This window comes from Tursiops truncatus, chromosome 6 (assembly GCF_011762595.2).
Source record: "Tursiops truncatus isolate mTurTru1 chromosome 6, mTurTru1.mat.Y, whole genome shotgun sequence".
Lineage (NCBI taxonomy): Eukaryota > Metazoa > Chordata > Mammalia > Artiodactyla > Delphinidae > Tursiops > Tursiops truncatus.
In genome coordinates this window covers 59,181,890-59,208,923 of record NC_047039.1, presented here as the reverse complement: position 1 = coordinate 59,208,923, position 27,034 = coordinate 59,181,890, and the positions used below count along the sequence as shown (strand labels likewise).

The 27,034-nt window shown below is 36.1% G+C and overlaps 1 protein-coding gene across 3 annotated transcripts in view; it reads left to right on the top strand.

Annotated features, from left to right (window-relative positions):
• UHRF2 (ubiquitin like with PHD and ring finger domains 2) overlaps positions 1 to 27,034 on the top strand; it is a 74,870-nt gene that overhangs the window by 27,504 nt on the left and 20,332 nt on the right. For all 3 annotated transcript variants that reach the window (XR_002176325.3, XM_019934822.3, XM_033858108.2), the window contains exons 4-6: positions 5,751 to 5,969; positions 22,337 to 22,446; positions 24,733 to 24,919. Coding sequence is in view for 2 of the 3 variants with exons in the window: in XM_019934822.3 (XP_019790381.1) it covers positions 5,751 to 5,969; positions 22,337 to 22,446; positions 24,733 to 24,919 (516 nt within the window). In the remaining variant the exon portion in view is untranslated. The remainder of the gene's footprint in view (positions 1 to 5,750; positions 5,970 to 22,336; positions 22,447 to 24,732; positions 24,920 to 27,034) is intronic.

The following is a 27,034-nucleotide window of genomic DNA, read 5'->3' as shown; positions in this document are numbered from 1 at the left end:
ATCGGCAGGTGGACTCTCAACCACTGCGCCACCAGGGAAGCCTGATTTACTACTCTTTAAAAGGTCTGTGTGTGGTTGACCTTTGGCTGGTGTTGGGGAACTTAACTTTCAGGAGGATTCTCATCATTCCTTGATAAAAATGGTTCACTCTGCACAAACTCTGCAAAAAAATATATTATTTATGCCGAACACCTGCTTCTGGGAGTCTGGAATTTTGGTATGTGCTAGACATTGAGTGCTGATGTGATGAATCCCTAATAAAAATCTTGAGCATTCTTCACTGTATACCCCTGGTAGTAACATTACACACATGTTGTCGTATTCTGGACATATTAAGCACATTTTGTGTGACTACTGGGAGCGGACTCCTTGAGCTTGCACCTGGTTTCCTCTAGACTTGATTCCATGTGCCTTTTTCCTTTGCTGAATTTGCTTTGTATCCTTTCATTGTAGTAAATCATAGCCATGGGAAGAACTATGTGCTCTCCTGTGAGAATGAGTCACTGATCCTGGGATGGGGACCCTAAAGCATTAAAAAAAAAAATCCACACGAAATTTACAATAATTCCTTAAAGTCAAATAACCAGTCAATGTTCAGACTGACTTATTTTTTAAAAATATACTTGGGATTTACAGATAAGGATCAAGATTAAGATCCACCCATTGCATGTAGTTGATAGGTTAAGTCTCAACCTACAGGTTTCCCCTATTCTTTCTTCCTTGCTATTTATTTGTACAAGTGACAGTTTATTCAGTTTTCCCACAGTCTGAACTTTACTGATTACATTTCTGTAGTGGTATTTAACATGTTCCTCTGTTACTGTTAGTTTCCTGAAAGTTTATACAGTCTTCCCTTGGTATCCATGGGGGATAGGTTCCAGGACCTCCACGCATACCAAAATCCATGGACGCTCAAGTCCCTTATATAAAATGGCATATTTGCATATAACCTATGCATATCCTCTTGTATACTTTAAATCATGTCAGATTACTTATAATACCTAATACAATGTAAATGCTATATAAATAGTTGCTTGAGCTTGGCAAATTGAACTGCCTTTTGGAACTTTCTGGAATTTTTTTCTGAATATTTTCAGTCAGTGGTTGGTTGACTCTGGATGCAGAACCCATGAGTATGGAGGGACGACTGTACTTAGAGGCTTGATTGTTTTAAATTTCCTTATTTGTTAAAACTAGTTTAGAGATGGTATTTATTTACCTATTACATGGCATTGGGAGGCACATAATACCTGCTTCTTTCTTTTTTTGTTGTAAGATTTGGGTGTTGTCTGCCTGATACATCCATTGTGAAATTTGCTGCCAGCTTTTGCTAGTTTTAGTAACCATTAATCTTTACCTACAGCCACTATTTTATGAAATGTAGTAAAAGTAGTGATACCTCATTCTCTCCTTCATTTATTAGCTATAATTTTTTCATAAGGAGCATTCCTCAACAAGCAGTTGGTTATATACAAAAGGTAGGATAAACTATTGATTCTTGAACTTTTTCAGTGTTCAGAATGAATAAATTCCCTAGCATCCTCCAGAGGTTGGTCAGTGAGATTTTTACTAAGTCTTATTATGAACTAATGGATTTTAATACTTGTTTTACTCTAACTCAGTTCTTTTTGGTGCCCAGATTGTCTCGTCTCTGGCCTGTGGAGGCTCCTTCAGGTTGAACCTGACATAATGAGGGTTTCTTTGCATTCAGGTACAATAGGAAGTCCCAAGCTCTTCTATTTCCTGCCCAGGCCTGGATTCAGCCATTTCTTTAAGGAGCCCTAGTTCTTTTTGTAAGAGCGTATAGTCAGCTGTTCATTGATACTTGTTTTGATCATGTTTCTAGGTCATAACATTGGAAACAGCTAGGAAATGTTTGTATTGATATTTCCAATTAATTTTAGAGTTGCGGGATTATCATTTAATATCCTTAATCTCTTATTTTTTCTCTTACCTTGAAAATCACGGTTTCTATTAATGTCACCACTGACTTGTTTTATTCTACTCATATGATGGTTTCAGACTAACAGTACCAATATTGCAAACAATATGATTAGTGAAAAGTTGGTATGTTTTTTACTTTGTCCTTAGTAAATGGATATAACCCCACTAATAATGTATAGTTAGTGTATTTTCAAGTCATTTGTAATGGTATTTCTCAGTAGTTAAGGCACTTTTTTAATTTTGCTTTTGGTTTTTAGGGATTTCTCACATTTTGTAAATTCTGTTTTTATAAAAATCAAGTGAAACATTAAACGATCCTATAGGTAAAACTTCAAAACAAGTACATTAAGAAAAAGTGTCCATCTTGGTTCCTTCTATCCTATTTCTTACCTCTTTTTGTAGTAACTAAATGAGTTTTTGTTTATCCTTCTGTCTCAAAATTATGTATGTGTGATTATTTGTATACTCACAAATACATACTACACACTTATATATGTACATGTACAAGTACATATTTCCACACACACTCATTAGGTAGAAAGCACACATAAATGCTGTTTGCATCTTGGTCTTTTTTTTAGTTAATGTCTCTCCATAGCAGATGTCATATTCCTTTTTACAGGAGAATAATATTCCATTATATAATTGTATCATATAGTAAGTAGTTTCCTATTATGGACATTTGATTGTTTCTAGTCTTGCTGTTACAGATAGTGCAGCTATAAATAGCCTTGTGTATGTGTCTTTTCCTGGGGTTTTATGTCACTTAACGTTTGGGATACATTCGTAGAAGTGGAATTCCTGGATCAAAAGGTAAATATGTAGGCAATTTTGCTGTGTATTGCCAAATTCCCCTCTACAAGGAGACAGTACCACTTTGTATTCCTATCAGCAATGTAAGAATGCCTGTTTTCCCACAGCCTATGAACAAATTGTTATCAGGTGTCACAAAATGTTTTAAGCAGACCTGTGTTTTAGAATCTTTGGCAAAAGTATAATGAAGTCTAAGGTGTAATCCTAAAGACAGGGAGTTGTGTTAGCCTTGACAGTAGTCTCAGAGAAATGCAGGCCTTCACTAAGGGTACAGTTCCATTAAATAAGTGTTAACAGTATATAGCATAAGGAGGACTTAGTAACTGGATGGAGGAATTGGGAATAACTCCAGTTTCTGGGAGTATGAAAATTTAGAGAATATTGAGCATCAGCAGATTATGGGATGGGGGAATTTCTTAAATTTGAGGTGCTCCTGAGGCATACGTGTTAGAGATGTAGTTGGATATGTGAATCTGAAGAGAGAATTTTGGGTTAGAACAGAGCTTCTGAGTCATCACTCTATGTGATGTTAAGATATGTGTAGATGAAGATGCCCAAGAAAAGAATAATAGTGATATTTGAGTCTGGGCGTGTTCTTGACTTTGGTAAAAGTAGTTTTTGGGTCCCTTCTATATCTTTTTATACAGCAACTGACATCATCTCTGGGTAGCATTAGAAAAAGTATACTTCACTTTCATGACTTTTACACACTTACTGTATACATAAAGATGATGTATTCATATGTTCTAATTCTTTAATTCTGAAATCATACTTAGTTTCAGGGCAAACAGCTTAAATTCCTTTGCTCTGATGTAGGCAATGATTTATTTTAACTCATCTCCAATAAACATGATTTTAAAAGTTTGTTACAAATATTTCCTTTCATGGTATCTAATTTTGGCAATCATAGGTAAGTGGAGAGCTTTTTACCAGTGAAATACGCTCTTTTACTGTGTTAATCATACAGGGATATATGATAATGTCATGATGTAAAAATCACAATACAGCTGAGAAAAGGATCTCATCTAAAAGAATAGTTTTCTATCCTTTATGGCCTTAAGAATATTTAGTCAGGAAACAAATTCACAACTTTAGATTTAGAAAAGCCCTAAAATACCTAGTTACAAGTCTTCTCCATTTTAGTTCTCAGAACAGCCGTATGAGGTAGTTACCATTAGGTACGTTTTACACATGAGAGGTAGTCATATGTAAACTAAACACATGTAAAACAGCGAAGTTTAGTAACTTTCCCAAGGATACACGGTAGTAGGAAGCTAAAATGGAATTTAAACCCAGGCAGGTTGAAAATAGAACATATTTTGAGTGAAGAGACCAGTATGATAAAGGATTCAAAACCTTATGTAAGTTGAAGGAAATTCACTTGAAATGTTTTATACTTAGAAGATAGAGGAGGGCAGGGTGACAGACTTAGACTGTCAAGGATTAGGTCTTTCGTGGAGAGAGTATATAGATTTCTTCATGGCACTTAAGCTATGGAACTCATTCTGTGTTTATCTTTGATCCAGTATCAAGTATATTTTCTTTCCTATGTCAGAGCTATGTGAAGACAGAATGGTTTTTCTTAGGGTTAAAGCTGGCCTCTCATCACTTACCATCCGAGCAGAGGTTGCATGGTTATTTGGGAGGCTTGTGGTAAAGGGGAATTATAGTACTGAGAGGGTAAATGGACCAGATCGTTTCTGAGGCCGCTTGCTAATCCTGAGAATTTTCTTTCCCCAATTAACTAAAAGTTGAAGAAACTTGATTAAAATTCTACCCAGGGTTAATATCCATTTATTATAAATGAGTTAGATATACTGTGAGGGTCCTAGGCCTGTATAGTACTTGTTTGATTTGGAAGAGCCAAGGCTAGCTGCTAGAGCTGCTTCCAACTTCAGGCCCACTTTAATTTTGAGTAGGCCACTCAGTTGGTTAAAGGTTAATGGTTTCTTCCCTTAGTTTTCTACATTGTTAATGCTGTCACAGAACCGTACGATATTTAACTATTCTTGTGTTTCTGCAGCACAGTAGCTTATCAAACTTGAGTATGCTTGAGAATTTCTGAGAAGATTTGTGAAAATAGATCACTGGGCCTCACTCCCGGCGTTTCTGAGTCAGATCAGAAGTGGAGCCTAAGAGTCTGCATTTATAGCATGTTCACAGATGGAACCACCGGTTTGAGAACCACTGCTATAGTAGTTTGGCCTTTCCCAGTAGATTGAGTTTTCCAAGAGCAGGAACCAGATATTACTCATTTCTTTTAGCAAGCAATACATAAAGGCAACAGATCTTAATTTTATAGAAACCATTGTGGACTGTTACATTGCTGTTTTGGGCCTATGGATACCAGATGTTAGGCCAAAAAGTGAGGAACCTTGTAAAGCTTTAAGTTTGGGTCAGGTTTAGGTTTAAGTTTACATTTAGAAATTCAAGTAAGATCAAGATTCTGCTAGATTTTTCACATGGTTCTACTTTCTGATACATACAAAATTCCAGGATTTTTTGCTCTTGTTTTTTCATTTTGCCATTACTAGGCAGCTAGCTACATGTAAGAACTGAAATCTTATCTTTCTCTTTCTGGGAAAATGGAGGCCATTGAAAATGTACTAGGTTTATGTTCTTATTATGCGTAAAGCAAATTGCAGAACTTGATGAACTGGTTCCAAGTTCAGGAGGAGGTCAGCATCTAGTCTTATTAAAGTAATTTTTAAACATGGGTTAAGAAAATGTGGAAAAGAAGAACTTGGGTTTTTTACTTACCCTACTCTTTATTCCCTATCACCACCACCATCCCTAAGCTAGCAAAGAATGACTTACTAAGATTTTAGCAAGACTCGTTTATTCTGGCAGTTAAAATCAGGAATAAATATCATTTACTTTAAGTGCCATTAAGAATAATATGATTAGGTTTTTATACATGTTGCATATAATTTTAGTCTTCCTTGGTGATAATCATAAGCAGTGTTCTGTGATTCTTTTTTCTCTATTCTCAGATATCCGGAAAGTGGTACTGTAGAAATAAATGTCAAGGATCTTCGACCACGAGCTAGAACCACTTTGAAATGGAATGAACTAAATGTCGGTGATGTGGTCATGGTTAATTACAATGTAGAAAGTCCTAGTAATAGAGGATTTTGGTTTGATGCAGAAATTACCACACTGAAGACGATCTCAAGGACCAAAAAGGAACTTCGTGTGACTGTTTTCTTGGGGTAAGATTCTCTTCACTGATGCTATTTAATTACTGAATTGAGTGTAATTTTTAGGTATTAAGCACACGTTCTTTAGTAAAAAGAAAAAAAAAAGATGGAATCTATGAAAGATGGAAATTTCCATAGAAGAAAACTTAATAAATTCTTGAGAATTTTTTATTAAGAATGGCCCTTAAATCTCCATTGCTACTTTAAGGCTGGAGGTATTATTTGAAAGCACCTTGGAAATAATTGAATATCTTATTAGAGAAATTCTTGCCTACCCCACAGGATTCTCCTAGGTTAAACCAATAATATACAAAAGCATTTCAATAGCTATGGTTGCTATGAGGATCTATGTTGATACAACACCAGTGAATGTCTACCTAGGCAGCTGTCTGCTGGACTTGCAAGGTAGCAAAAATTTTCTTTTATAGTAATTTAAGAACTTAAAACAAGCTTAATGAAGACAATTCAAAATGTAAAATGTCACCCAAGATTTCACATTACTCAGATATTTCCATTGTTAATTCTTTAAGAAATACTTTTAGATGTTTCCTTCAGGTGATAAAGTACTATGCATTGTTTCAAAGCTACCTTTTTACACTTGGGGAAATAGTAAACATCGTTTTGTGTTCAGTTCTTCTGAATGAAGTGTATTGGATAAATAGTCACTAATTTACTTTTTTAAAAAGCCTGTTAAAAGTATTTCCAGTTCTTATTACAATGTTTAAGTAAGCAACTTTGTGTATATGTTTTTGTGCATTTCTTTTCTTTAGAATGAATTATTAGAAGTACATTTGTTGTGTTGAGCATTGGGGATACTAGAAAGACCCTGACAGTTTTCTTTTACTTAAGGGAAGCAGCCAAACTAACATTCTTGTCAAGTTCTGGTTAACTGATTATATATATTATGTATTATATATATAATGGACATATATTATCCTATCTGTTATAACATGGAGGTGACAAATCTAAGATCAAGCATCTGCTTATGATTAATAATATAAAGCAGGGGTTGGTAAACTATGTCCCACTGGCTACCTGTTTTATGAAAATAAAGTTTTGTTGGAACACAGTGATCCCCATTTATGTATTGGCCATGGCTGGTTTTGTGTGTGTGTGCTCAACAGCATTGTTGAGTGGTTGCACATGAGGCTTACAGAATCTTGAACTACTTACTCTCTGACCCTTCATGGGAAAAGTTTGCTGACTCCTAAGATAAAGAAAAAGAATATTGTGAGCTTATCTTTTAGAAAACAGTTTCAGAAATTTGTACAAACACAAGTGTGATTCTATTGCCAGGCTAAGGACGTAACAATTAACAGAGTTCTAAGCAACCTGAAATTCTGATATGGATGCATATCATGAAGGAAAGGAGAAAGCATCTACATAAATTAGTTATCTAGGGACTCTTATAATGTTCTTGAGTGTAGGAAGTGGAAAGAAGCATGTTTACACAATGGGAAGAGATAACAGTACTCATAACATTGAGCTAAAAAAGCTTGCTATTTAAAACATGTTTTCCTGAGTAATTATGAGATACAGTTAGAATGGAGCATTCTGGCTTTAGGGACTAGAACTAAGATTGAGTGGAAATAATCGATAGGCAAATATTGGCTCATGAGAAAACGATTATATGATGGCTATCCCCAAAGTAAAACACACTGTCCTATAAAGGATTATGTTTGCTGTCATTTAGGTTTTTACTAGACATGTTAGGGATACAAGAGTCAAAAAGGAGTCACTGTGGCTTGTGGATGGGAATTTTTTTTCATTGTTAGAAATCTTTTCCCTTCACTGGAAAGAATGGATAAATAACCAAAGGGAAAGTATAAATATATTCTGCTGTTGATAGTTTGGGGCTGTTACAAGCAGTGCTGCCATGACATTATACCTCTCTCCTGGTGCTTATGTGTGTTAGTTTCTGTAGGATGTGTCTTGTCTAGAAGTAGAATTGCTGGCTTGTAGAAGTTGTGCATCTTTAACTTTAATAGATAGGACCAAATATTTAAGTGGTTGTACCAGATTGCACTTCCACAGTAGTATGAGAGTTCCCATTGCTCTGCATTCTTAACCACACTTACTTTTGTCAGGCTTGAGTTTTTGCTAGTCAGGTGGGTATATAATAGTATTCCATTGTGGCTTTGATTTACATTTCCCTGACTATTAATGAGATTGAGAACCGTTATGTTTATTGGCAATTTGGATATATCTTGTAAGGATCCTGTTTCAAATATTGGTGTGTGTTGTTGTAGCTAATTAGGTAGTCTGTCTCATTGATTTTTAGGAGTTCTAGAGAACTCCTAAAGTAGAGTAGAGACTTGACCATTTCAGTTACATGTGGAGAAAATGTCTACTCCAATTCTGTGGCTTATCTTTTTTCCCTATGTTTGAGTAGTAGTCGTAATTTTAAGGGGTTGAATTTCTCAAAAATTTTCCCTAATGCTTATACTTTTTGTGTCTTGCTTTAAGAAACCTACTGGGGGTTGGTCAGGGTTGGGGATAGGTGAGGGTGGTCAAAAGGTACAAACTTCCAGTTATATGATATATAAGTTCAAGGGATGTAATATACAGCATGGCAACTATAGTTAACAATACTGTACTGTATATTTGAAAGCTGCTTAGAGAGTAGATCTTTAAAGTTTTCATCACAAGGGAAAAAATACTGTAAATGTGAGGTGATGGATGTTAACTAAACTTTTTGTGGTAATCATTGTCAATATATACACATATCAAATCATTATGTTGTATACCTTGAACTTATACAATGGTATGTCAATTATATCTCAATAAAACATAGAGTGGGGTGGAGGGGAGAAACTTTACTCAGAAAACATAAAGATATTCTCCATTATTACCTTATAAAAGCTTAATATTTACCTGTTTTAGATCTTTAATCCACTTGAAGTAGGTCTTTTTGTACAGTGTGAGGTAAGGGTTAGACTTAATACATATGAATAATCATTTTTCCTGGTATCATTTATTGAAAAACCCATTTTCCCCTCATTGATCTTCAATATCACCTCATCACATATCTTTTTGTGTGTGTGTGTGTGTGTGTGGTATGCGGACCTCTCACTATTGTGGCCTCTCCCATTGCGGAGCACAGGCTCCGGACGCGCAGGCCCAGCAGCCATGGCTCACGGGTCCAGCCGCTCCGCGGCATGTGGGAACTTCCCAGACCGGGGCACAAACCCTTGTCCCCTGCATCGGCAGGTGGACTCTCAACCACTGTGCCTCCAGGGAAGCCCCACATATCTTTATATTTGATGCATCCATCTGGTCTCTATTCTGTATCATTGGTCTGTTTTGAGTGTCCTTATATAAGTTCCATGCTTTCATAATATGACAGAGCAGGTCTTCTACCTTGTGCTTCAATAGTTCTTCTCTGTTCTTAGCTCTGTGTAATTTCATTCGCGTTTTCCAGTCATTTTGGTAATTTCTACATAAAAACCATTGGGAATTTGATAGGTACTCCATTAAATGTAATCCATGGGTGTGATTTCTCTCCATTTACTTAGGTCTTTATTATGATTTTGTCATGTTTTTATTAGGTGGAACCATATGAAATGTTTTTATAGATTCAAAATATTTGAATGTTGGCCATTATATGGTTCAGCCTGATATAATTCTCTCCAGAGGTCTGATCTTATGTGTCTGTTATCCTTATTTAACCTCAGATACCACTTGTTATTATAAATCCTTTTTAAATTTCATTTTTCTCTTTGTTACTGGTATATAAGTAACCTTTGATTTTGGATCCATTAGCCTTACTAGAGTTAATAATTTTAATTCACATGTAGATTGTTTCAGGATTTTTATAATTGTAATCTGTGAATTATGACATTTTTGTGTTGTAGTTTTCCTTTGATTGCTAACTTTTGTCTTCATTCACCAGTTGCCTGTTAGTACATTGCTGAAAGGAGGTGGTGAGAGCAGGCATCTTTTTTTTCTCCTGATATCTCTTTGAAAGTTTTACCAATAATTATAATGTTTGACGGGTATTTTGTAGGTATGCTTTCCTGGATTTGGTTTGACAATATTTTGTATAGGATTTTTGCATTTAGGTTAATGAGTGAAATTTGTGTATTAACTTTCCTATCTTAGCTATCCTTTCCAAATTACGTTGGTTTTATAAAATTATCGTGTGCTGTAATATTTTTCTATTTTATGGTAGAGTTTTGTGTCCTTTGCTTGAATGTTAAAACTTCTCAGTAAAGTCCTTTGGGGCTGAGTTTTCTTTGTGAGAAGGTTTTTTGATTTCTGTAATGATTATAGAACTATTCAGATTTTCTATTCTTGAAATAGGATTTAATTTTCTAGGAACCTATTTTAATTTTAGTTTATTGTCATAAGTTTGGATAGCCTCATCTTTAACCTGTATAGTCTTTGTTAATGTTATTCCCTTTTTCATTCCTGAGTTTAGTTTGTGATTTAATCTCACCAAAGGTTTATCAATTTTACTATACATTTACAAAGAACTAACCTTCATCTTTGATACTCTCTATTGTATTGAAAGTGCAATGGAAGAAGCAAATAGAGGACATGATTTTTAATCTGCCTCTGAGATTTGATAAGGGAACTGGGAGTTAAAGTTCATGCTTGTTCCTAATTTTTAGTTTGTGAGTAGCAAAAAGTGAATATGCTTAAACTGTCTAATTCTAGTTAACAAATTCTTTTTGATTAACAACGTTGTGTTAGTTTCAGGTGTACAGCAAAGTGATTCAGTTATACATATACAAGTATCTATTCTCTTTCAAATTCTTTTCCCATTTAGGTTATTGCAGATTATTGAGCAGAGTGCCCTGTGCTATATAGTAGGTCCTTGCTGGTTATCTGTTTTAAATATAGCAGCATGTACATGTCAATCCCAAACTCCCAATCTATCCCTCCCTCCACCCTTCCCCCCTGGGAAGTTCATTCTCTAAGTCTGTGAGTCTATTTCTGTTTTGTAAATAAGTTCATTTGTATCATTTTTTTTTAGATTCCACATATAAGTGATATCATTTGATATTTGTGTTATACTTCACTTAGTATGATAATCTCCAGGTCCATCCATGTTACTGCAAATGGCATTATTTCATTCTTTTTAATGGCTGAGTAATATTCCATTGTATATATGTACCACATCTTCTTTATCCACTCCTCTGTCAATGGACATTTAGATTGCTTCCATGTTTTGGCTATTGTAAACAGCACTGTAATGAACATTGGGGTGCATGTATCCTTTTGGACCATGGTTTTCTCCAGATATGTGTCCAGGAGTGGGATTGCTGGATCATATGGTAGCTCTATTTTCAGTTTTTTAAGGAACCTCCATACTGTTCTCCATAGTGGCTGTACCAATTTACATTCCCACCAGCAGTGTAGGGTGCTCCACACCCTCTCCAGCATTTATTGTTTGTAAAGTTTTTGATGTTGGCCATTCTGACTGGTATGAGGTGATACCTCATTATAGTTTTGATTTGCATTTCTCTAATAAGTAGCAATATTGAGCATCTTTTCATGTGCCTCTTGGCCATCTGTATGTCTTTGGAGAAATGTCTGTTCAGTTCCTCTGCCCATTTTTTGATTGGGTGTTTGTTTTTTGATATTGAGCTGCATGAGCTGTTTGTAAATTTTGTAGAGTAATCCCTTGGCCGTCAAATTATTTGCAAATATTTTCTCCCATTCTGGGAGTTGTCTTTTCATTTTGTTTATGGTTTCTTGGCTATGCAAAAGCTTTTGAGTTTAGTTAGGTCCCATTTGTTTATTTTTGCTTTTATTTCCATTACTCTAGGAGACAGATTAAAAAAGATCTTGCTGCAATTTATCACAAAGAGTGTTCTGCCTACGTTTTCCTCGAGTTTTATAGTATCTGGTCTTACACTTAGGTCTTTAATCCATTTTGCATTTATTTTTGTGTATGGTGTTAAAGAATGTTCTAATTTCATGTTTTTACATGCAGCTGACCAGTTTTCCCGGCACCATTTACTGAAGAGACTGTCTTTTCTCCATTGTATGTTCTTGCCCCCTTTGTCATAGATTAATTGACCGTAGGTGCATGGGTTTGTTTCTGGGCTTTCTATCCTGTTCCATTGTTCTATATTTCTGTTTTTGTGCCAATACCATTACTGTTTTGTTGACTATAGCTTTGCAGTATAGTCTGAAGTCAGGGAGCCTGATTCCTCCAGCTCCATTTTTCTTTCTCAAGATTGCTTTGGCTATTCGGGGTTTTTTGTATCTCCATACAAATTTAAAATTTTTTTTGTTCTAGTTCTATGGAAATGCCATTGGTAATTTGATAGAGATTGCATTGAATCTGTAGATTGCCTTGGGTAGTATAGTCATTTTGACAATATTGATTCTTCCAATCCAAGAACATGATATATCTCTCCATCTGTTTGTCATCTTCTGTTTCTTTCATCAGCATCGTACAGTTTTCGGAGTACAGGTCTTTTGCCTCCTTAGATAGGTTTATTCCTAGGTATTTTATTCTTTTTGATGCGATGGTAAATGGGATAGTTTCTTGAATTTCTCTTTCTGATCTTTTGTTGTTAGTGTATAGAAATGCAACAGATGTCTGTATATTAATTTTGTAGCCTGCAACTTTACCAAATTCATTGATTAGCTCTAGTCATTTTCTGGTAGCACCTTTAGGATTTTCTGTGTATGGTATCATGTCATCTGCAGACAGTGACAGTTTTACTTCTTTTCCAATTTGGATTCCTTTTATTTTCTTTTATTTTCTGATTGTCGTGGCTAGGACTTCCAGAACTATGTTGAATAAAAGTGGTGAAAGTGGACATCCTTGTCTCATTCCTGATCTTAGAGGAAATGCTTTCAGCTTTTCACCGAGTACTATGTTAGCTGTAGGTTTGTTATAAATGGGCTTTATTGTGTTGAGGTATATTCCCTCTATGCCCACTTTCTGGAGAGTTTTTATCATAAATGTGTGTTGGATTTTGTCAAAAGCTTTTTCTGCATCTGTTGAGATGATCATATGGTTTTTATTCAATTTGTTGATGTGGTGTATCACATTGATTGATTTGCAGATACTGAAAAATCCTTGCATCCTTGGGATAAATCCCACTTGATCATGGCGTATACTAGACATTTACAAAAAAACTAACGTTCGGCTTTGATCCTCTCTATTGTATTGAAGGTACAAAGGAAGAAACAGAGGACATGATTTGTAATCTGCCTTGGAGATTTGATAAGGGAACTTGGAGTTAAAGTTCATGCTTGTATCTAATTTTTAATTTGTGAGTACCAAAAAGTGAATATGCTTAAACTAATTCTAGTTAACAAAATTCTATTTTTAGCTTGCCATTTTCTGTTTCTATTTTAGCTTTGAAGAAAATTCAAAACAGAAGTCTAGGGTTTAAATCAGTTTTTCAAAACTTTGGTCACTTACTCTTGTATATTTAATACTGTATGAAATTATACTAGATTAGATATTCCTAAGTAGAATTTGAATCCTATAGCAAAAAAAAAATTTTAACCTTACTAAAACTATGGATGTACTTAGTGTATTTTGTGTCATTTTTTAGGGTTTTATTTACTAAATTGTATCCATAGTTGTTTATCATGCCATCTCTAGTGATCTGATTATTGAATGTACCATTCTTACAGACTATGAACTTGATGTCCATATCAAGTTATAAATCAAAGCTCACTGTATTCCAACCATATTGGCCTCCTTGTGTTGCTTAATCATGTAAACACGCTCCTGTTTCAGAGCTTTTGTACATGCTGTTTCCTCTGACTGGTCTGCTCCACACAGATATTCATTTGGCTTACTTTGTCTTTTGTTTTATTTCTTTATTCAAATATCACTTCGAAAGACAACTTTCTTGATCACGCTATGTAAAACAATACAGACAGACAGATACCAGGCATAGGTGTGTGTGTATATGATTGAATTCTCCCGTAGTCTAACTTATTTTTCTTTATGATACTGATTATCACCTGACATTTATTATTTTCTCTTGCCCTACTTGTATTAGTTTCTTGTTATTGCTATAACAAATTACCACAGGCTTAGTGGCTTAAATAATAGAACTTACTATTTTACACTTCTGTAGGTCAGAAATCTTATGAGTTTCACTGGGCTAAAAGCAGTGTCGGCAGGGATGTGTTCCTTTTTGGAGACTGAAGGAAAATTGACTTCCTTGCCTTTTTCAGATTTTAGGGGCCTCCCAATTCCTTGGCCTGTGGCCCGCGGCCCACTTCTCCATGTTTAAAGCCAACAAAATTGTATCTTTGACTGTTCATTTGTAGTCACATCTTCATCAGGCTCTTTCTTCTTCCCTTTTCTACTTTTCAAGGCCCCTGTGATTACATTGGGCCTATCTAGATAATCCTATTTAAAGGTCATTAACAAAGTCCCTTTTGCCATATAAGGTAACATATTCACAGGTTCCTGGGCTTAGGACATAGATGTCTTTGGGGCCTATTATTCTGCCAAGCATACCACTGGAATGTTAATGCTTTGATTTTTTTGTTGTTGTTGTTCGCTCCTGTGTGTCAGGCCCTGTTCTAAGCACTAGTTAAAATAAACGTTCAGTAAATACAATACTTCATAGAATCTGAAATTAACGGTTTTCCATATTTTAACATCTGAAATTATGATGTATCTTAAAATTGCTATTGGACTGACTAAAGTTGGGTTCTTTCAGATATTTGAGTTTACTTCTGCTAGTCACCTTGGAGTGCCATCTAACTTGAAGTTAAATTTCCTGCTTGAGCTTTTTTAAACCACACAGGTAGTATGAATTCATATCTGCAGACCACAAGGTATGCCTGTGGTTCAACTCTCAGGGGATACTTTTTCTCCTTATACCCAGGGGTAATATTGAAACACAGTCATCTTTATTTTCTGTATCTGCAGGGTGGTTTATTTGCCATTTTTCTTCAACATGAGAGAAGCCATTTGTTGTCCTAGCTTTGAGGGTCCTTCTTAGACTGCTCATCTCAGGCTTTTTTCTTGCTTGAGGTTTCATAAAATAATATATCTTATAGTTGTTAGCTTTCATTTGGTGTCCCAACTTTATTTGAGGGTTCTTCTTATACTGACCCATTGCAGGCCAGTTTCTTTTTTGGTAGTATATAAAATAGTGTATTTTTACAATTGTTTATTAGATTTCAGTGAAATAGGGTGTTTCCTGAAGGAATGAATTGACTACCTGTTTTGGTTGTGATCTATGCCTTCATTAGTTTAGTCAAGAGGAAATGGATGTAGTAAGTCTTCAACTTAAAATGATAAATGACTGGAAAAGTGATTTTAGTTTTAAGCTGTCTGATTTTGTGACTTTATTGAAGCCCATAGAAGGTTTCTCTTTCCAGGTGGAGTGGAATAGCTGGCTGCAGATCAGCATTCTTACCTAGAACAACTAGAATAGCCAGATCAAGTACAGTTGTCATCTGAAAGGCAGCAGAGAAGTAAGGAGAACTACCAGGGGTATGACTCTGGAAAGGGAAGAACCTTAGGAAGCAGTTAGCTTTTTTTTTTTTAATTTATTTTATTTATTTATTTATCTATCTATTTATTTATGGCTGCATTGGGTCTTCATTGCTGAGCGCGGGCCTTCTCTAGCTGCAGCGAGCAGGGGCCACTCTTCGTTGCAGTGCGCAGACTTCTCATTGCGGTAGCCTCTCTCGTTGCAGAGCCGCAGGCTTTTGGTGCTCGGCCTGCAGTAGATGTGGCGTGTGGGCTTCAGTAGTTGTGGCATGCGGACTCTAGAGCACAGGCTCAGTGGTTGTGACGCACGGGCTTAGTTGCTCCACAGCATGTGGGATCTTGCCGGACCAGGGCTCAAACCCCTGTCTCCTGCATTGGCAGGCGGATTCTTAACTGCTGCGCCACCAGGGAAGCCTGACAGTTAGCTTTTGTAGTTGCTTTTTACCCTGGGGACTATGCTAATTATGGATACAGGGCAAACCTCACTGAACAACTGGCGGCAGTGTAGGGACAAGAAATCAGAGCTGTTGGCAGATATGTGGGATGCCTCAAGCATATAACCTGTGCTCTCTTAGGACTTTTGCCAAATACTGGGTTTTCCTAGGCAGGAGACTAAAAACATAAGTAAAAAACAAAGTGGAGTTTTTAGCAGTCTTAGAAGGCAAACATGAATTTGGGGATCCCTGGTGGAGTGGACCCACAGAATATACAACAGGCTCTTAGTTGAAAACTGTAGATGGTTAAGGCAGACAGATAGACTAAACGTTACCAAAGCTGAAAAACCAGCCTTGCCTCAGCAGAGTTGCTAATTAAAATGTTAAACCACTGTAGTATCTCTCCAGCAGAAGGAAGATTGGACCTTCTTAATGGTAAGATAATGTCTGAAGCCTCTAATGTGTTTTTTTTGACGCTTTTCTTTCTTTTTTTAAATTTATTTATTTTATTCTTTTATTTTTGGCTGCATTGGGTCTTCGTTGCTGTGCCCGGGCTTTCTCTAGTTGCGGAGAGCGGGAGCTACTCTTCGTTGTGGTGCGCGGGCTTCTCATTGTGGTGGCTTCTCTTGTTGTGGAGCATGGGCTCTAGAGCGCAGCCTCAGTAATTGTGGCACACGGGCTCAGTAGTTGTGGCTCACGGGCTCTAGAGCGCAGCCTCAGTAGTTGTGGCACACGGGCTTAGTTGCTCCGTTGTGGTCTGGGATCTTCCCAGACCAGGGCTCGAACCCATGTCCCCTGCATTGGCAGGTGGATTCTTAACCAGTGTGCCATCAGGGAAGCCCACCTCTAATGTTTTAAATACACTATCTACCATGGAATCAAAAATACTGTGCTACCAAAAGACAGGGCCACATAATAAAAAACCAGAAGAAGATAAACCAATAACAGAAATGGAGTCATAAGTGATCTTTATCAAATTATCAGGCAGGAACTTTAAAGTAATTATAATTAATATGCTTAAGAAAATAGTTGAAAAGATAGAGAATTTCAACTGAGAATTAGAATCTATAAAATAATCATATGGAGAATAAGAAGTGAAAAATACAGTTTCTACAACTAAGAGTTCCTTAGGTTGGTTTATCAGCAGATAAGACACAGCAGAAGATAGGATAAACTCAAAGGCAAGTCAATGAAAAATATCCAACTAAAACATTGAAAATATAATGGAAAATAATACAGAAAAGACTGTTATATATGTGGGACTTTGTGAAGAGGTGTGTTTACATCTTTTTGTAGTTCCCCAAAAGAGAGTAGGGTGAAAACTATTTGAAAATGTAATAGCTAGAATTTTCCAAAACTGATAAAAGACGTCAGTCGAAGATTGAAGTTTTGTAGTTCCTAAGCAGGATAATTAAAAAGAAAACAGTGGCATATTGCAATAAGGCTGCTGAAAACTAAAGGTAGAATCAAAGGGAAGACGGCTGAGTTTTAACCAGGAGTAGTGTAAGCTAGAAGACAGTGGAATGGCATCTGAAAACACTAACTTTAAAAGTTCTCAACTTAGAAATACATTTTTAATGAAAATATACTACAAAAATGAAACCAAAATAAAGACGTCAGACCACACCTGAGAGAATACCAACCAACAGACTTGCACTAAAAGAAATACTAAAGGGAGTTCTTTAAGCAGAAGGAAGATGATCTCAGATAGAAATAAGGAAATATAGGAAATAATTATGAACAGAGGAAGGGTAACTATTTGAGTACAAATAGACTACTGAAAAAATAAGATTAAAATATGTGTAGAATAAAATCATGATAACCATGTGAAAGATGGGATTAGTAAATGAAGCTTTGAGATTCTGACGTGATCAGGAAAGTACTGAAAGTAAAACGTAAAGCAGATTGATTTTTCAGGTTTGCATGGTGCATTCTCTAAGAACCACTAAAAATTAATAAAATATTAGCAAATTAAGAGTGGAAATAGAATAATACAAAAGAAGGCAATCAAGAAGACTAAGACAAAAAGGTAGATAAAATAGAAGACATGGTAAAATGGTAGCAACAAATATATCATCAATTATATTAACTATATATGAACTAAATATTATAAAGACAAAGATCAACAGACTAGATTAAAATAAAAACAAAACTCTTAGGCTACTTATAAGAAAATCTCCTTAAATATGAAATCACAGAAGTTGAAAATATAAGGATGGATGGGATTCTAGGAAGAGGGCAACAGCATAGATTTTAATCTTCCTAGATATCCTTATAAAAACAAATAGAACGAAAAGATCTAATCCAAAAATTAAGGGCAGTATCTACAGACATTTAGGGTGATGTGGTATCTCCCACAAACACCAAGATAGCTGCTGAGATAAACAACTGAAAGCTACAAGACCTGTGCGGTATTGGTAACTATTACAAGAGGAAGAAGAGGGTAACAGGATATATGATTGACCCAAGAACTCCAAAATAGTAAGTTACCTCAGCAACCTATCTCACCTGAGAGTAGCAGCTATGGTGGCCATCTTTTAAGATGACCCCCAATAATTCCTTCTTCCTGGTACTCAACAACATAGTTCCCTCCCACATTTTATTAGGGTTGCTCTTTGTGACCAGTAGAATATGGCAGAAGTGATGGTATACCACTTCTGAGATTGGGTTATGGAAGCTTCCATTTTGGGCTCTCTCAGATCACTTCCTCTGGTGGAAGCCAGCTGTTATGTTGTGAGAATTCAGACAGCCCGTTGGTCTTCCCCGAGTTGAGCCTTTAGATGAGACTGTAGGTCTGGTCAACAGCTTGACTGAAACCTCAAGAAAGATCATGAGCCAGAACTACCCAGCTAAGCTGCTTCCAAATTGCTGATCCACAGAAACTGAGGTAATTTTTGTTTTAAACTGCTAGTTTTGTGGTGACTTGTTATGTAATAATAGTTAACTAATACAGCAGCTGAAGCCAGAAATGGGTATGCACCCCAGTTTGGATGAGTATATGCAGTTTGCAGTAAGGTCTGAAGAGATTAGAGCCCTATGAACTCTCAAAATTAGTCAGCTAAAGTTCCATTCCAGGACAAAGTCCCATATTGAGAATAAACTACTAGGAATGCAGTCCAAATTGAGTAGGACAGGAACAGTAAAGACAAAGGAAAAAAGGGTCCAGTTAAAAATAGGGCAGGGGAATAGAGCCAGGAGATACCAAAAGGAAGTTTCTATAGCGTCATTTTTTAAATTAATTTTTGAGGCAAAATTTACTTAAAGCAATATGTACCGTATAAAGCCACCACTGTAATCAAGATATAGAACCTTTTCATTACCCCCCACCAAAAGTCCCTGTGGGCTCCATCAGAGTCACAATTACTACTACAACCCTCAACCTTGGCCTCAAACTACTGATCTGCTTTCTATCAGATTAGATTTTAGCTGCCGTAGTTTTGAATGCTTCTCCAAAAAGCAACAACAACAAAACTGAGTTATGTGGAGCTCTGTGGCTGTGATCTAGCAAACCTAATTGAAGTTATACCCTCTAAAGGGTCAAGAAAATTTTATAAAAACAAGCAAAAGAAAAACATTGATGTGAAATCCATACAAAATTAGAAGAAAAAGAAAAAATAAGGAACCAGGATAACACCCTTACAAGGAAAACATCCCAGAAAGACATCCATGAGTCAAGAAAAGGTAAGCCAAGAATTTTAAGTCTAGCCAAACTGGCCTTCAGTATAAAGGCTGGAGACAAGCTGTCATTAACTTGTAAGAACTAGGGGAGGAATTGTTCTCATGAACCCTTCTTGGGAAATCTTGTAGAGAACTAGTTTCAGACCATCAAGATGACTGTAGGCAATTTGACATAGAGTAGTGATAAACATTAAAAATATCTCTGCATCTAGAACTGGGACTAGAGGGAGGTACATAAAGGAGAAAGTGTAGTATGTAATGGTTTTATGGTCTGACACTGTAGATATAACTGTAAGACATGGCAGAAATACACAAAGAAATTTTAAAGTATTTTCTGTAGTCATAATGACAACTGGTGAAAATGTCATATGTAATGTGGGGTAAAGCAAAGAAGTACTTGTAGCATTCTAATTTAGGCATCCCTGGTGTCTTTGAGAACTAGGATTTTCTGATTGTGGGGGAAAGGAGAAAGAGAAATAATTGCCTTGTCAAAAGCAGACTTATCCTTTAGTCCTGAATTTGAACAGAAAGTGTTTGCATGAACTCATGAGGTATCTTGTACGTGTATTAATGTGTATGTCTAAATTTTGTAGCTTGGTCTAGAAATAGTGATCAATCCAGTTTTAGAAAGCTTTTCTAGTGCCTAAATTGTGGTCTTAAAATAACCATTTCCACCTAAAAGAAACTAGGCTTCCTTGGAGATAAGACTACAGGCTGGGGGGGCGGTCGGGGGTCGGAAGCTGGGGCCAATTGAGAGTAGCATCTACATACTCTACCGAATGTAAAATAGATAGCTAGTGGAAAGCAGCAGCATAGCACAGGGAAATCAGCTCGGTGCTTTGCGATGACCTAGAGAGGTGGGATGGGGAGGGTGGGAGGGAGGGGATATGGGGATATATGTATGCATATGGCTGATTCACTTTGAAACTAATACAGTATTGTAATACTAACACAGTATTGTAAAGCAATTACACTCCAATAAAGATCTATTAAAAAAATAAAGACACCGGGTGGGGGCAGAAAATGTACAAGATCAACTGAGAACAAAAATCTTGTCTTGCACATAACAAGGAAGCCCACAAAGATTGCTAAATTCTTGTCAGAAAGATTTGAGAATCAGCTGGAATATCCCATTGGCCAAAGATGAGGCGATTTGAACATCAATAAGGAAAATATCTAGCGTGGATTGAAACACCTCAAATACGTGAACTCCTAGTTACATAGAAACTCATCAGTCAACTACATAGAATGTTTGAGAACTATGTTTTTTAAACTGCTAAAGAAAGCATTTCATCTATATTTGTTATATGAGCTATAACACTGAGTCACCAAGTAATTGATGAGCTCAGGTTTCTCTTTATGGAATTATTCCAGCAAATAAGTAAAAAAGGAATGAAAGAACTAGAATACCAACATTTTCCAATTCCCAGTGAATTAATCTAGGCATTGAGCATCTATGGCTGCTGTAGGAAAAGACAACTAAATAATTAGGTGCTTACTGATGAAAATAGACCTATAGACAGTTTTACCCAAAAAATGAACCTGGATTTGAGTAAACATTTAGAGCAAGGGTCAGCAGTTTTGTTCTATAAAGGGACAGATAGTAAATAGTTTAACCTTTGGCCGCCAGATGGTCTGTCGCAATTCAACTCTGCTGTTATAGCGTGAAACCAGCCATGGAGAATACATAAACGAATAGGCATAGTTGTGTTCCAGTAAAACTTTATTGTTAAAAACAGGCATCAAACCAAGGGTTTTCAGCCTTTACTCCAGATCCAACTACTGATTTACTGGAAATATAAATGACAGAAAAAACTAAAGTACACTTTGGGAATGCAGGTATCAAAATCGAGACCATGGGAAACTCTATAGGACAAATGGTGGGGCTTCTTCAACAAATTATAAGGAAAAATATTGGGAATTTAGTTTTTGAAACACAAAACTATATCATATACTTAGGCAGACAGGTGAGAAGATTGAAGAAAATTAAGGTAAATATAACTCATGGGAGGGAGTGAAGAGGTTGTGACTGGGAGGGAGGACATGAACTACTGAGGTAGTTGACAGTCCTATCTCTTGTCATGGCTGATTACAAGGATGTGTACCTTATAATTGGCTAAACCATACATTTATCTATAAATTTTCTGCATTTGACATTAAAAGTTTTAAAAGGTGAAATGATTGAAAAAGTCACCAAGCAAATGGTAATCAAAAAAACCAAAGGTACACTTTTGATACAAAATGCATTACTAGAGATACAAAGACATTTCATAAGATTTAAGGATCCTTAATCTGTATGTACCCAATAATATATCTTCAAAAATACAAAGCAAAAGTTGATAAATTAAAAGAATTATACAAATCCACAGTCACAGCAAGAAACTTTGAAGAAGTATATGCAAACAGCTATAAACGTGGCTATGAAAAATATGGCTTAGTATTTGAAAGACTTTTCTTTGTAATAAGAGGTCATCTATTTACCCAGAAACTTGCCATATTTATTGGAAATATGTTTAAATCTTTCATTTTAATTGGGAGTATCATTTTACCTAGTCTTTAAGTTAAATTAAATTTACAAGATAGCTATCTTCTCACCAGATGATCTGAGTCTTGAATTTTTTTTCCTGATATTAAAAGTGACACTTAACTTCAAATATTAATCATTGGACTTTTCCTACTGCTGGAAGCAATAACTCAGTGATTAGAATAGCTGTAATCCCCATTTGTAAATAGGAAGTGTTCAGCGAGTTTCCAAACTGACTTTTAATTACTATTTGTGTGTGATTTAGATTTTGCTGGCAGAGGTTAACCTTTCTTCCTTTTTTAAACAGGGGTTCTGAAGGAAAATTAAATGACTGTCAGATAAGATTCATAAATGAAATCTTCAAGATCGAGAAACCTGGAGCCCATCCTCTTTCATTGGCAGATGGAAAGTTTTTAAGTATGGATTTTTCTTACGGGCTGAGACTGCATTTATTGTTCATGATTGCCATTTTAACTGGCCAGGGAATAACTTTTGAGAAAGTATAAAATTGTAGACCATACAAATTTATTTTCAAGACAACCATTTTGATGTAAGATCTATTTTGGTTTAATGGATTTTTCTCAAATGATAAGATTTGTCTTCAAAAAATATTTTCTCATCTTGGCATTTTATTGCCATTTTCTTGCTGTTTCCTTTATTATAGAGTCTGTCCAGATTAAAAACCCACTTTGGTAATGTTGTGGCCATTTAAGATTAATTTTGAATAGTGAGACTTATTTTTATACTAGTAGAGAGCCTAAGAATAATAATGCTGGTTGAGCCCTGAATTTCTGGGAGGTAGTGAATGAGGTTTATGTCATCGTTAGGATGTTAGAGTGTAGCCTTATCTCTTCCTTGCATATATTTTACTTAATATCATGTAGCTAGTTGGTAACAGAGGCAGACTAGATTCTAAGTCTTCATTCATGGTTCAGTCACTATCTTTGCAAATAGGTTACAGTGTCTCATACTCTGTCAATTCTGATTTTTTTTCTGGAGAACAATTCATTGACTTTATGCTGTGTGTCAATGTCTAGTATATTCTGGGAAAAGAAATATTCAAGATTAAATAGTTCTGCCTAACCTCTTCTTACCACAGTTGTGCAAGATTAGAACAAGACAAGACCTTTAACAGATCAATAAATAAGATTTCCATGTTACTGGTCTAAGCCATACTCATTTTTTGAGGCTGTGATGCTAATACATCTACGTGAATTAAGAACCTTAAGGCATACTGTGTATGACTGTTTCTGTGGTTTATGACTGTTTCTATGGTTTATGACTGTATGGTTATATTCTAGGAATAAAGGTAAACTTGATAAGTAAACTTATTTAATGTGACTTACTTGCTCTCAGTAAAACACAATAGAAAAAGAAGATTGACCAGGTTTTTCTTGTGTTTTCTCTCTCAGTGTATCTGCATATATATGTTGTTCTGTCCTCTGTCTAATGCTAATCATGTTATAGCTACAGCTTTGAACTTCTGTGTAAAGAAACCATTTCACAGCCAGATTGCCATTGACCAGATCATTCTCCAAACCAAAAATCTAAACATACCTTTGGTATTTTAGGTCTGTGAAATTTCCATTACTTATATGTTGTCACAGCTACCTTAGTGGAAGTGAAACAAAATTGTAACCTTCCATTCATTAGCAAGAATAGGCAGTGTGATCAGTCAGAAAGTTAGTACTGAAATCAGTGGCAATTTTCTTTCCCCGTCTCTTATTTGTCAGGTACTTCTTCCCTGTTTCTCTTAATGAACAATCAGCTCTGATATGGTAAATTCCTCGCGAATTTATTGTGTGCATTTGTAAGAAATTCAGAGTATAGAACTATATAAATTATAGAACTCCCAAGAGGTAATCACTCTAACAATATATGTCATTCTAGACATCTTTCTGTATCTATCTAATTCATCTTTGTGTATCTATACAGTTAATTTTGTGTAAAAAATTTATTCTGCAATTTCCTTTTTGAATTTAACATATTTGGCTACCTCTGTATTATAGTTCTTATAAACTTACCTCATTTTACACAAAATCTGTCCAGCTGTTACTCTTTTGACATTTAAATTTTACTTTTGGTATTAGTGAGCATTACTATAAGATTTCTGTGTATATATGTATATTTTATAATTTCAAGTGAATATTTTGGCAGAAGGTGTTTGGGTTTAGATGGGGGAGGCTGGTGGGTTGGGGGAGGTGGGGGGCAATAAGCGGAACCTGTTAGTTGCCAGAGTTCTGAACCAATTGACAAGTAAGATAAAAATAAATAAATAAACTGTTAGATACTGTTACTAATGAAGAGTATATTGGGGGCATAGCAAAACCAAAATGGGTTTGCTAACTTCTAATAGCCGTACCCCTCCTAGTTCAGTCCACAAGGAAAGGTTTGGATCTGCAGAATAGGTGTTACATAATAGTTTCGTTTATTACGTAGTTAAATCCAAACAACTTTGTTCAAGTATTGTATTTTGCTTGAAATTTTAATATATCTTACGGTGCCCTGTGAGTTCACTGCATTGCCCCTAGGCATCTCGATGCACATTTGGGGAACTTTAAAGTACTATACTGGATTATTTCTTATGGTTCTTTTCTCTTTGTTAAAAAAGCTGCGTGTTATTCTCATGGGTTTTTCTTTATAAGATTCATAGAGATAAAAATGATTTTAAGACTAGGCTTGCTATAATTTTGTTCTTAATAGGGAAAAATGACCCTGAATGTGACTTTTGTGGTGGAGACCCAAATAAGAAATGCCGTTCTTGCTCCTGTCATATATGTGGTGGAAAGCAGGAACCCAACATGCAAGTTCTGTGTGATGAATGTAACATGGCCTATCATATTTACTGCCTGAATCCTCCTTTGGATAAGATCCCTGAAGAGGAATACTGGTATGATTATCAGGGGATTTTTGTTGCTACTGTGTTAAGAATTGAATGTGAAATGTGTCTTTGAAACACCAAAAGTAGATTTCTAAAGATACATAGTGTATATATTTTTTTGATAGGTAAGAGGTAGATTTATTGAGAGAGATACACATTCTGTAGGCAGAATGCGGTCCATCTCAGAAGGCGAGAGTGGCCTACATAGTGTATATATTAAAGGGCTTAAAATTGTATAACTAATGGTTATTTGGCATTGATCCCTTTATTCAGTTATAACAACAGCTTCTGACCCAGTCTCTCGCTCCATTTTTTAATCCCTCCAGTCCCTTCTCCAATATGAGTCCTGTGTTCTTTCAAAAATGCAAATTTGATAGTTACTCCTTTGCTTCAGAGGCTTTATGTTACTGTACAGGGACCTGCACAGTGTTTTTTACTTGATTTCTCCCACTGTATCCCTTACCACTTTCCTCTTTTATTTCCCCAAATACTCTATACCCTAGCCAGATTAAATATCTTTCAGCTTCTTAAATAAGTCATGTTCCCTATCTTCTCTGGGTTTACACTTGATGCATTTTCTTCTTGGAAACATTTTCCTCTTTGCGTAACTTCAGGATGATACTCATCCTTCAGGTTTTCACTTAAGTATGACTTCAACTGGGAAGCCTTTGTAGATGGTTCCCTCTACCCCTCAGTTATTTTAGATGTGCCTATTGAATGTTTTATAATGGTACTTAACAGTTAAGTGCTTCGTACATGCAAGACACTAATAAAGTGCTTTGTATGGATTATCATACATAATCATATGAGGTTAATAGTAGAACCAGGCACCAAGGTCAAATATACTTGCCAAAATCTATACTTCTACTGAGTAGTGTTAGCTACAAAGAGAAAGGATTAGAAAAGAGACTGGGGGGAAATGTTCCCAGTTAAAGTTATAATACGCTTCTTAAGATGTCATATTAGGAAGTTTTTTCTTTTTAGACTACGGTTCATGTTGTTAGCATGGAGGATTAAGTTAAAGAGATGACAGACTGTACTCAGAAATACTAACATGACCATTACGTAGCTGATACCATTGTGAAGAATAGATTGTTCTCCATTCCTTTGGTCTCTCCCCACCTGTTGGGAAGGTTGTTGTATTACAGCAGAGGCTGTGTAGGGGTGGGGGAAGAAGAAAAAGGATACAACTTCTTCCTTTAACCCTCTGCCGCTACTTTGCATGGTCACACCCTGTATTTTACCATCACCAGTAATTATATTTCCTCTGAAGTCTCATGTGCTTCTTCCTCTTTGTTTCTGTGGATGATGTGTTGCTTCACTAAACGCGAACCTTTCTTCCTGCTCTCACAGTTTCGTATCCTTTTGCATTTTGAGGAACTTCACTCCTGCAGTTAATTCCTCTCCTGAATTGCCATTACTGGGTTATTCTCATTAGTATCCTAGAATCTCTTTGTTTTCACAACACATGCACATACACACTCTTTCCTAGGTCCCATTTCTCCCACCTTTGTATTGTGGGAGAAAGCTGCCCACTTCCTTGCTTCTCAGAGCTGTCACCACTGATTATTTCCATTTCCTCTCCTCCTGTCCATACCCCAGCACTCCAGTCTGACCTTCCCTCTCACTACTCAACTATATCTGCTTATATTAGGCTTACACATTTTATGTTGCCAAACCCAAGGGTCACTTCTGAGTCCTCTCCTTACTGTCCTGCTTACCTGCTAACTCTGTTTTTGTAGTTGGTATGATATCATCTAATCTCATTTTCTTCCAGCTTCACCGGCCTTTCCTTGGTCTCTTGTTGGTTTTCTCTCATCTACCACATTTCAGAGTTTCCCAAAGCACTACCCATGTTTTCTCTCTTCATCCTTGCTCCCTAGATGACCTCATGTAATCATGAAACTTTAAATACCAAGCAAACAGCTTGGAATTTATATTTTCAGATCTAGTCTTCCCTGAGCTTTATATTCCCTATATTCAACTGCTTGCTTCACTAGTATCACAAAACTAGTGAGTCCAAATAGAGATCTTGATTTCCACAAACGTGTCCCCTAAAATCCCACTCCTCACCTAATTTTCAGTAGGTAATACGATCATCATCTCATCCACTTGTTGAGGGCC